At 44.5% G+C, this 12,215-nt stretch overlaps 1 protein-coding gene and 1 non-coding gene across 2 annotated transcripts; both read left to right on the top strand.

Moving 5' to 3' along the window:
- The first annotated feature begins 364 nt into the window (after positions 1-364).
- On the top strand, positions 365-3,720 carry sox7 (SRY-box transcription factor 7). Its single transcript, XM_076170861.1, has 2 exons — positions 365-959; positions 1,924-3,720. Exons 1-2 carry the CDS (start codon positions 728-730, stop codon positions 2,898-2,900), a joined length of 1,209 nt encoding a protein of 402 aa, XP_076026976.1. The 5' UTR covers positions 365-727; the 3' UTR covers positions 2,901-3,720.
- A 6,527-nt stretch (positions 3,721-10,247) lies between these two features.
- trnal-cag (transfer RNA leucine (anticodon CAG)) lies at positions 10,248-10,330 on the top strand. Its single transcript has one exon. It is a non-coding gene; the product is annotated as a tRNA-Leu (tRNA).
- The last annotated feature ends 1,885 nt before the right edge of the window (positions 10,331-12,215 follow it).

Raw genomic sequence — 12,215 nt, 5'->3', positions numbered from 1 at the left:
TGCCAAATCTCTCTTCGTCATTGCTCCACGAAGACAAAAATAGTCAAGGTGGAGTTTCAGTGTGTGTTTAGGGTGATTTCCTGTTTGAAATGAAAAAAAAACAGTCCTACCTGCGACTTTAAAGACTAACCGGGGCTACAAAAGTAGTCATGACACCGTGAACACTGTTAATGCTGATGTGTCGTCTTGCATAAATAAGATCAACTCTCTCTGCTGGAGGTGTTGTTTTGTTGTGAGAGCAGTTTAAGTAGTTAGGAGCGTTGAACTCTCTCTCTCTCTCTCTCTCTCTCTCTCTCTCTCTCTCTCTCTCTCTCTCTCTCTCTCTCTCTCTCTCTCTCTCTCTCTCTCTCTCTCTCTTTTTTTTTTTTCTTTTCACGGGGCTCAACTTCTTTTGCAATCAAGGAGGAGCCGAGAGTCCTGCGGGGTTTCTTCTGGACCTGCTCCTCAAATATAAAGCGCTTCCCCCCATCCGCCAGGAAAGAGTGAATCATAATTCACCAGGAGGAGCCGCCGTCGCCGCCTGACTGAGCATATCTGGGCTTCTCTCTCCTTCTCTCTCTCTCTCGCTCTCCTCCAACCTGCCCTGACACCTCGCTGGTGCTGTGGATGCTGCTGAGTCCGACTGGAGCCTGAAGAGACACGAGGCAAAGTTTGTCAACGAGGAAGAGTGAGAAGCGAAGAAGAAGAAGAAGTTTGGAGAGACGAGAGTAACAAACACACAGCGCACATGGCTGCCCTCATCAGCGCGTACTCGTCGTGGCCGGAGTCCTTCGAGTGTCCGGTTGGAGATTCGGACGTGTCTGACGGTCACGGCCCGCACCGGACCCCCGCGGACAAAGCGCCGGAGCCGCGCATCAGGCGGCCCATGAACGCGTTCATGGTCTGGGCCAAAGACGAACGCAAACGCCTCGCGGTCCAGAACCCGGACCTGCACAACGCCGAGCTCAGCAAGATGCTAGGTGAGATGAGAGTGGACGAAAAGTTTGTTACTATTATTATTATTATTATCATTATTAGTATTAGTATTAATATTATTAGAATTAGTATTATAATTTACTTTTTTGTGTAATATATAACTATTTTTAAGGCCTCCGCTATTTCACAAAACTTCAACTGCTTTCATTAAATTAAATTCAGAGTTTAAGCGGAGTTTCCGGGGGCTGTAGGGGTAAAATAAATCACAACATGTTCTCAGATATTGTATGTGAGTCCGTCTTGACTAAACCCGTAAAAAGTTTAAAGAATAATCTCAAAGCCACGCTGTCTGCTTCTGTTCAATTCTTTAACAAAAACGACGACGGAAATCTGTCACCGTGACTCCGAATTACTTGGATTAAATTAGGCTTTGATTTGAACTCCGTCGCTCGCTTTCAATCATCTCCACGCCAATTCGAGATGAGCTACGAATGTGAAATACGATCTCATAGACACACACATGCAGCTGGCGTTTGTGTTTATCTTTTAATATATGTTTTAAGCTTTTAATTTATGCATGTTGGTATTTTAAAATGACAAAATAAAGTAGAATTCGCGGTGGAAGCTATAATTCCTGTATTTTTGTTGAGTGATTTACTTGTTATATGTTGAATTAGGTTTTGTTGTAATGTTTACAGTAATGGGAAATACTGTCTTATTTAACCTAATCATTATTAATCCATGTGAATTCGATATATTAATTAGTATATATTTTACAGACAATAAGTGCAACCTTTATAAATAATTGTTCAGATTTTATTGGTGTTTTACAAGTTTTGGTAATTGATGGAGTGGGAGAACTTTTTTTCGAGAACAGAAATTTTGTAAACATTTGTAATGTTGCATGATGAGTAAAAACAAAGTAAACAGACAAAAAGGCACAAATCTGTAAAATCCCTTTAATTTAGGATATTTTGTTAAAACTGCTGCTGTCTCTTCTCCGTACAGGCAAGTCATGGAAGGCCCTGACTCCCCCTCAGAAGAGGCCCTATGTGGAGGAAGCGGAGAGGCTTCGGGTGCAGCACATGCAGGACTACCCCAACTACAAGTACCGTCCTCGCCGGAAGAAACAGCTGAAGCGTATCTGCAAGCGAGTGGACCCCGGGTTCCTCCTGAGCGGCCTGGCTCCCGACCAGAACGCCCTTCCTGACCACCGAGCCCTCTGTCACCCCGTGGAAAAAGACGATGGCGGCCTGAGCGCTATCAGCCGTGGCTTTTCAAACCCCAGCCCTGCTCTGCCCAGCGTCAGGAGCTTCAGAGACCCCGCCGGCTCCAACAGCAGCTTTGACATGTACCCCTATGGCCTGCCCACACCTCCCGAGATGTCCCCCTTAGACGCCATGGACCACGAGCAGGTACCCTCTTACTACACAACTTCTGGTAGCTCTTCCGTCTCCTGCTCTTCCTCAGCCTCCTGTCCAGATGAACATCATCAGAATCAGTCACACATGGGCAGCCCACCTCCTTACCACACTGACTACACTCAAACCCAACTCCACTGTGGGGGCACACACCTAGGTCACATCCCTCACATGTCCCAAAGTGGCGGCGGTGGACTGATTTCTGGCGCTCCGCTGTCTTACTACAGCACCACATCTTTTGCCCAAATTCACCACGGGCTCCACCAGGGCCACCTGGGACAGCTGTCCCCCCCACCAGAAACACAGGGGCACCTGGAGACTCTGGACCAGCTAAGCCAGGTTGAGCTTCTGGGTGAGGTGGATCGCAATGAGTTTGACCAGTACCTAAACTCCACCGGCTTCCACCCGGATCAGGGCGGCAACATGACAGTCACGGGACACATCCAGGTGGCTTCCGCCGCCGCGTCTGTCAGCGCGTGTCCCAGCAGCACGGCGGAGACCAGCCTCATCTCTGTGCTGGCCGACGCAACAGCAGCCTACTACAACAACTACGGCATCTCGTAAGCGCGGCGGCGGCGGCGGTGGCGGCGCCCGTTACACTTGTGACTGAATCAGAGACTGCAGAGTTTGAGACGGGCGATGCCGTGCTGGGCTGATGTTGCACTCAGATGCTGATGATGGAACGGAAACAAATTTCTCGCATGTCTCCCGTCTTGTAAACATTGATATTAGCGGAGAAATTGCATAACTCATCTCTGTGATTGGCGTTTACGTGCAGCTTCATCCCTTTACGAGCAGAAACCCGAGCAAAGTACTGAGCAATATGATTGTCTGGAGCCAAGGGAAGAACAAAGAGGAATTGGAGGATTATGAGGAAAAGGGAGATGGACACCTCAGGGATGCAGACACAAAATACTATAGTATGTCACCTCCAGTTATCATGGAATTTCTAAACTAGAGAAACAATCGTACAGACTTGTTGTCCACTTGTAAATTTCATCCGTCGCGGTTGCCATTCCGGCGTGTACAGATACTCTTTAGGAGCTAATTTAAACCCTTTGATGTTTCACCTAAATGCTAACTGTAATGATATTATTGACGCTTTCCATTCAAATGTTTGTATTCTATGTTCTCGCTCTCATTGGCTTGGGAGTCTTACCTCACTAGTTTGTAAGTGAAAGAGGTTTAGTTGGACATTTCTTATGCAATTTTAACAAAATGGTGTATAATGAATTAAAAAAGCCGTTTATACTACTTCTACAAGTACTTAATAATATATAATCATAACATTTACAATTTAAAGTAATGACGGTAAATATAACTGTATGCTGATTTAGGTTTGTGAAAGACAATAATTTAAAATAAAGGTCAATTTTTATATTAATGCAGTCGCTGCTTGGATAATGTACACACACACACACACACACACACACACACACACACACACACACACACACACACACACACACACACACACACACAGTATCATACAACCTAAGAGTTATTTTCCCTATTATGACATTATAATATCCATAACAGGAGATACACACACACACACACACACACACACACACACACACACACACACACACTTTGTGTTGTAGCAGATGAAACACACTTCCAGTCATATACGCCGTAGCACCTAATCAATGCGATCACTGTTAGATTCATGAATAAAGATGGGGAAAAAAAACAAGAAATGGCTCCTAATGAATACATCTGGGCAGTGAAAATGTCTGTAACTGAGTGAAAACATGCTGTAAACTAACATCTGATCCGCCTCATCCTGTACAGTATTCTTCCAGTTTTAGGGGGTTACTGGGGGAGGCCGGTGCCCCGTCTCTCTCCCCCCCTGCTGTGTCACCCGCTCCCCTCGCTCGGCCCTCTCTCCATCCGTCTCTCCTCACTTTCATCTCGCGGCGGCTCAGAGGATTAGTGTCGTCGCCTCCCGCCTCAGCCCTCCTTTGTTTTCCTATATAGTCTTATTCTGGGTGCCATTCTTAAGCACGCCGGACCCCCACCCCATCACATACCCCCCACTCCCACCCCCTCATGTTCTATCTTGCTGATGCAGACCCTTTGGTAATCTGTGCAAAATAAATAAATAAATATATCAATCCCGGGGCCTGGTTCACTTTTTTTTTTACCACGTTAACTCATTCTTTTTTTTTATTCCTTTCTTCACTCCCACGCCTCGCTCGCTCTCTCTGTCTCTCTTTTAATTCTTCTTTTTTGATAAAAAAAAGGAATTCGAGGGGTGGGGTTTTTTTTTGCGAGGGGGTTAGGTGGGGGTGGGGTCGGGGTGTGTGTGTGTGTGTGTGTGTGTGTGTGTGGTGGGGGGGCTTTTGACAAATCCTGGAGTCTGGCTGGTCTTCCTGCGTTTTTTGGGAATGGTTGAGTCGCGCTTCTTGTAAAGAGGATGTGGCGGAGGAGCAGTGTTTCCTGACTGATAAGGGAAAAAGCCTCTCTCCGTCAGGATGTTTGGGCCTGGCCGGGTCCAGCATTAAAGAGCCAGAGAGAGGGAAGGGAACCCGCTGTTCAGCTAGCGGGAGGAAACGCCGCTGTGCTGATTAGCATCTTACGTACCCGTCTTTAACTTACCCAACATTTTTCAGCTTTGTTGGACCCTGTTGGCCTCTACCACACACACATCCATGCAACAATGCTGATGCAACAAACGCAGCCTCTTACCCTAAACTCAGAGAACAATCGACAACAAACGCACCCAAAAATGACCTTTTCTCAGTATATGAAACGCGACGCTGTGATTAAACTGACCAGAGTGACAACATTCATCATACACCTGTGTTTGCAGCTGGGCAATTTTGTGCTCGCTTCTCCAGGGTTAGATCATTACCCTTTAGGTCTGCAGGGGTTCAGAACTCAGCGGGGGGTCCGTTTGAGTGTGACAATCTTTTTGGGGGTGCCCCAAGGCATAAAGCCTCACGAAAGTGGTCTTTGGCGCGGCAGCGGCCCCAGCGTTGTGAGGGTCAGCGTGTGTGTGTGTTGGGGGGGGGGTCTATACGGCACAGACTCCCTCGGTAAAAAAATGGCCTGCAATGTTTCAACAGTCACATCCAGCACCTCAGGGTAGGACACTGTAACACGGACAAGGACAAAGACCCCATCGTCTACAAAAGGCATCATCAAGTTAGACTCATAGGAGTGCATGTGGGGTAAGAGACTGCAGGTATCACAGGTAGATGAGACGTACAGCACAGAGGCCTAATTCAAAGAACCAACGAGGCCAATGATCGGATCATCATCAGCGATCATGATCCAGTGAGATTGACGACACATTGAGAAGCAGCTCTAATCTTCTACTGTAGAGTTACAAAACTAAAGAAGACGATTTAAAGCAGGAGATGCTAAGCGAGGCCGCGCCAAAGCTTTTGCTGTTATTTGTTGCTACTTTAAAGTTCTCGGGGGAAGTGAGGGCAAAACACTCAACGTCAGCCTCAATCCTTTCCTCTCTGGAAGTTGACGTGTTGTCATCATAACCTTCACTCGGGCCGCCCCGCTGAGGGGCAATGACAGCAATCGCTGCCGTTTCAGCAAGAGATGCAATAAATCAACATGAGAGGAAACTAATGAAGAAAGGAATGTGTCAACAAACAGCTGCGTTTTATGATTTTCTATTGCGTAAACATTTGAAAGAATTGTCTAATGGAGAGAAACAGGGAGAAGCTCTCATTAACAAGGGCAAATAATCCCTTATATTCGGCTAATTGAATGTCATCCACACGTACGAGGTCATAGCATTTACAATATTTGCGATTTATAAGGATATAGGCTGAACAAACAAGAGTCTTGTTATTTCTTTCTGATTGCTGGCTGGCTCATTTCCAGTCTCAGGTCAAGCCTGTGGAATGAGCCTGTCAGGTAGTCTGTTATGTTTCCTATTTCCCCCTTCTGCTGTAATGTCACATCCCTGGGCAAACAAACAACTTGGAGGTCCAACTATAAAGCTAACGTAAGGCTTGAAGCGTGCGTGTGTGAGCGTGTGTGTGGGAGGGTTTGTGTGTGTGAGGATTGGACCAGAGCTCGCACAGCTGCCTAAAGTATTATCCATCTGCTGGGAGCGAGGTGAGCAGTGATCACTTTGAATATGTCCTCTGGAGACACGGAGGAGGCTGACAGTCTGGTCGGTGGCAGCGCTCATTGTGTAGCCGCTGAGCGAGCGTCCAGCCGTGTCACATTCAGGGGTTTGGTCATTTGGGCTGTAGATGACGTCCTTCACTTATTTACTGTAGGTCCGGAGGAAGTGGCCCATTTGAGCTACGTGACTAAGGCATATGGATGTGAGTGAGACCGGGAAACTCTTTAAACTACAAACTGGCACATGTTAGACAGATTAAATATAGCTTTATTTCATATTTAGGATTATAAAGACTAGTTGAACAAATTTAAATATGGTGTTTACAATATTTGTTTACAATTTAACTGAACAGTTTTGTTGTTATTCCGAAAAATTCTTTTGAATAATCTTAGGAAAGAAAACACACAAAAATCCAAATTCAACAACAACAACCTTTTCAAACTAAACGCCACAAACTTCACACCAAATCAAACACGACGATAAAGACACACTGACATCAGTAAATACTAAATGTTGTCGGAGTGCATTTCCAGTTGGAGTGTGTTACAGCAGCATAATAACCTGTTTACAATTTGTACTTGGCCCCAAATCTGGCCAAAGGAGGAAAGAAGGAAAAAAAAAAGGGAAAACACATCTCACAGCAAGGGATTATGGGTGCAGCTATTCTTCATCTCATTGTGGCTCAACAACAGGCACGGCGCGGGGTGCTAGGCAGGCGTGTACGTTGCCGGACGAAAGAATGGACCAGACTCGTCGAGGGACACGTGCCATGTGGCAGGAGATGTGCAGGGACGCAGATGGGGACCCCTGGAAAACTTTGGGGACCGGTTCAGCAGCCAAGGGCCTCCCACCCGTACCTGCGCCGTGAATGCTGCAGCTTGAACGCCATCCGGCACCTGTTCTAAGCAGATACAGCCGCCGGCAAAGGCGCACAGGGAGGCCAGCACGCGGCTGCCAACCCGGGGAAGGAGAAGGCTAGATTTCTGTTTACCCACAAGTCCGGCCTGATTAGCAAATCGGCACTGGCAGTAAAGCTCTTGCTCTGCTGTAGGAAAAGGGGATTGGGAACGCTTGCTCCAGTTTTCCATTTCTGTAAGTAGCATAGATTACTGCATGTGACAATTTGCGTTTAGGAATTTTGAACTGAAAAATACCTTTAACATGAGCAAACGCAGGTTTTTATGTATTAAATTGAATATTTGACATAAAGTAGGCCCAGTCTGGAAAAGTTAAAGAGTATAAGAGAAGTTATAAAATACTTTTCAGCACAGATTTATTATTTTTAAGACAAGTGATGCAAAATGCAGTGCGTGTCCTATTTTTACCCAGCATGGCCTGCATTGGTCTCGCTCTAATAGCATGGCGTGCACTGGCCTATGTGTGCTGCAGAGCGATCCGGCTTGTTTTTGACTGCTGCAGATTCTCCCCAGGGTGCTCTAACTCTTCACCTCAGTGTGGAGGAGGATGTTCCTATTGTGCTTCCTAATTGCAATGTGGTTGTTCCATTTAAGAGATAGAACATCCTTATCTTCTTCATGTGTTCTTATATTGTGGGAAGGACCAATGTGCAAAGATTCATGTTTTAATTAAACTGATTATGATGCTTGAAGCAGTGTGTGAAAGCTGAGACGCCCAATGATATTATAAATTATATTCCACATTATATTCCATCCCTGTGCTGTTTCAAGAGGCCCACGCTTCATGACTTTGATCTTGGGTCATTCCCGTTTTCTATTTTAGTGTTCTGCACGCTGCCATTGCAGCTCTGACTCCATCATCCTGCAGCAACACAGTTTACTCAGCATGCATCCTGAAAAGCAGACACGCTAATGAGTTTGATGAGTGACGCTATAACATCAGCTGTCTGAGTGATTCCCTTTTAACAGCTACTGCTCGCCATAGACAAAGCAAAGCGTTTACAGGCCTGGTGACAGTTTGGGACACCCCGAGCATATACAAATAAAAAAAGAATATATCAGCAAAAATGCCTTTTTTGGTATTTATAGGTGATATAAAACAATCTGTCTTTGCCTCTTTTGTTTTGATGTGTTTGCATCTGTATTTCTCATTACCCTCATTACCTCACTTCCCCTTTTATTAACTGTTGGCATTTCTAACTAACTTGCGTCTGCAGAACACACATAGATATATTCGGGGTTTAGGCCAACAAAATGTTCAATTCTTGGCTCCGATCCTCCAGCTGGATGAAAATAACGTTGAGCTCTCCGTCTCCCAGTGGCATTTAAAGCGGAAGTACAAGATTCCTGATGAGTGATCAGTGATGCAAGTTCCTACAAAGGAACACGAAAGCTCATACACAAGTGCTCATTTAAAAATGAAGCACGTCAGCTCTGACACACACTGTTTCCGTAGCCTTGATGTACACTGTTTACTCTCAGACCCTCTGACTAAGAAAGCTCCTGAGTGACCTTCACAACGGGTCATTCTGGCATCATTTCCATGCTCCCTCGCACACCACCGACCTTACGTTAAGGGTGTGATAGCTGGGATGTTGTTGATGTCTGAGCTTGAAGGAATCTCTTCCTGTTGGATGCTCAGCTCCACTTCCTTAAAGACGTAACATCAAAAATGAGACTAACGGAAATGACTCACACAGTCGTCCCCTGAGTTTGGCCACTTCAACCAAAGTACCATGTTGACAGGTTCAAAACAGGATATGATCTATATAGGGCTATGTTTATTACAGATGGCGGAATACTTCAGAGTAGCGATATCTGAAGGTTCTGATAAGCAAAACACACAGCTACAGTCACGTATCCACACTTAGACGGATGAAGAAGAATGATCTCAGAAACCTTATTGATCAATATATCTAATATGTCATTGAACTGTCATGAATTATCCAGTTTTCATCTGTCTTGACTAAAAGTTTGGGTATTTATGTCATCTTCCAAACAGAAAAAAACACTTTATGAACAAACATGTAAATATACTGCGATATTACCACAGCTAGACATTTTCCAGAATCATAAGTCTGATAAGCACTTGTTAAATCTGTAGTCTGGAAAAATCATCATGCAAAATATTACATAGTTTGCACTTTCTGAGGAGAGTTTTCTCAGGGGATTTGGTGCTAAGGACTTTAAACTGTAAAGACTCATTAAATACAACAGCCTGTGACCTCGCATGGTGACAATTTGCTAAGTGATCCATTTCTGCTAAGTAATGGAAATAACATATTCACACAGACACCGGCAAGAATGCATTATAAACACATAAATTAACCACGAACATAATAGGTAATACTAGATAAGGCTTGAAAGGTGACTTGACTTTGTGATTTGTCATAATTTGGGACTTGGGACTCATTTGTGACTTGCATGTTGCCCCTCTGGTTATGCATCATGTCCACATTCTGTAAAAACTCAGTTTCCTTCCCTAAATTTCAGAGATTTAGCATCTAGCGGCCACGTCTGGAACTACACTTCACTACGCATGGCTACCACAGCAGCCATGACAACTTAAATATTAAACTAAACTAAACTCAGATTTCAGCCGCACTCCAGGTCCGAGCATTCTCTTCCCGTCTCCTCCGGACTGAGAACTCGGTGTAAAAGTCATCCCGCTCCACAGGAATCTCGCTATTTCAGACCAGATGACCTCCTTCGGTGAAGTAGCTTCAAGGCTAACCGGTTAGCCAGCTGAACGAAGTATATCAGCTAAGTATAAATACTGCAGACCTGCAGAAGTAGTAGGACCTCTGCAAGTTTTACATATAAATCTCTAAACTGCCAAAACCATAATACGGCGCGTGTCATTTATAAATCTATCAGACCCAGTATTACGTATCTGTCAGGATGGCCGAGCGGTCTAAGGCGCTGCGTTCAGGTCGCAGTCTCCCCTGGAGGCGTGGGTTCGAATCCCACTTCTGACAAAACACTTTTTTTGATAGGTTGATACTTTTGTTGATCCCCAAACTGGGAAATTGTAAATAAATTGATATAATTTTTTATCAATTGTAATTAAATAAGTTTTTATCCTCAAATTTTTCAAATCAAATTAGACTTTTGTTTTGTACGCTAAAACATTTGAACAACTACGGTCTTCTGTTTGAAAAAATCACGTTCTTCCAGGTTGTATTAGTTATTTATTGTAATTTAGCACTATAAATCTACTGTGCTAACAATGTTGAGAGGTATTATGTCTTGAATAATTTCTTGTTTGGATACAACATGCTATGAGAGGCTTTATTTATCGGCTTTATTTATTTTTGATCAGTGCTGTCTAAAGAGAAATAATGATTTGTCACACCTCCAAGATAGTTATGTATATGTGGTACACTTATTAAATTGCACAACTGAAGTGTTGTGTAAATGGCATTAGTGCTTGAAACAGCCAGGGTTCCTCCCCTAGTTATATTTACACTCTCTCTCTGATCTTCACCATGTCCTCACCTGGTTGAGGTTAAGGAGTGAACAGAAATAAAGTCAGTCTGAACATTCATCACCAGGTTGCCTCAGGTTCCTTCTCCCAGGGATTTAACTGTGGTGGAGAAATGAAAATCAATCTGTTTCTTGTACCTTCTCTTGATCTTGCTGTAAATTGTAGTCATTTCTTGTTGTGTGTGTTGTTGCATTTTTTACTATCTATATGCCATAAACCTTAATTATTAGACATCAAAGCAAAGCTACTTTTGCTTTGGTACCTTTGCATCCTAAACCCTAAACCCTGGTGTTACCCTTTACCCACGAGCGTTCATCACATCCTATATTCAAAGCTGTGGTTGGCCTGTGACTGACATAGCAGGCACACTGCTTCACAGCAGGCTCTACACTAATTAGCCATGATATCTTAACTGCAACCCGGGTGGAGGGGGGGCACTAAGCCTCAGCACCAGAGAACACGTGTGAGCTTGACAAATTTAGAGCCTCAGGGTATCATGCTGTCATGGTGACACAAAGTGCTTCCATTAGATAGAACATGCTGGACAGCTCACATAATGGAGAACATTCTATTCTATTCTATTCTGACACAAATACATTTAATTACTCCATTATGATCTTGTCCAGCCCTACAGATGTGAGAGGCCGGTGGTGTGTGAAGTGGTTTTGGGATTTGAACTTGGAAAGTATTATTGAAATGACTAAGTAATTGTAGGAATAGTGTGACCTCAACCACCAACCTGATTGATCACTGAGAATAAACAGAAATCTGTGTAATCAAACCATAAATCATCTGTGTAATAATCCTTTAATGTTCACTCCAGGGTTGAGGGGCGGCGCCTTCCTTGCACAGGAAAGGCGCCAGTCAGAGGACGTCTATGAACACATCCTCAGCACTTATTTTGAATGACTCACCGTTGTGGCTCAGCAGGGGGTCCTGCTTGCCTTTTTTCTTTAACATGAGTCAGGAGACAATAAATCTGCCACTCCGTGTCAACCCCACCCCACCATGAGCCGTCAAGCTCCTTAACACGGAAGACAGATGGGGGCACGAGGGCCTGCCTCAGTGTGTGTGCGTGTGGGTGTGAGTGAGTGTGTGTGTGTTTGTGTAGGCTTTGTGGGAGTGGGCGCTCCTGTGATTAAGCACTTCTTGAAACTCCTGGCTTCACAGGGAGGGATCGGCATGCCGTCTGCAAGCCTCAGATAAGGGGAACCCTCGTGTTCCATAGCTGCTCCTTTGTCCGTGAAAAGAGAGAGTTGACCCCAAGTGATATTAAGAGAAGAGACACACTAAGTATCATAATTAGATACATATTTAGATACAGCTGAACTTACAGAACACCTGCATGAGTTTTTGCCCTCTACTAAATGTGCTTC

The sequence above is a fragment of the Genypterus blacodes genome, unplaced genomic scaffold, assembly GCF_046128005.1.
Source record: "Genypterus blacodes isolate CSIRO-AG114 ecotype Tasmania unplaced genomic scaffold, CSIRO-AGI_Gbla_v1 ptg000233l_1, whole genome shotgun sequence".
Lineage (NCBI taxonomy): Eukaryota > Metazoa > Chordata > Actinopteri > Ophidiiformes > Ophidiidae > Genypterus > Genypterus blacodes.
The sequence above is the reverse complement of the archived record's forward strand: the minus strand, read 5'-3'. Positions and strand labels throughout refer to the sequence as shown.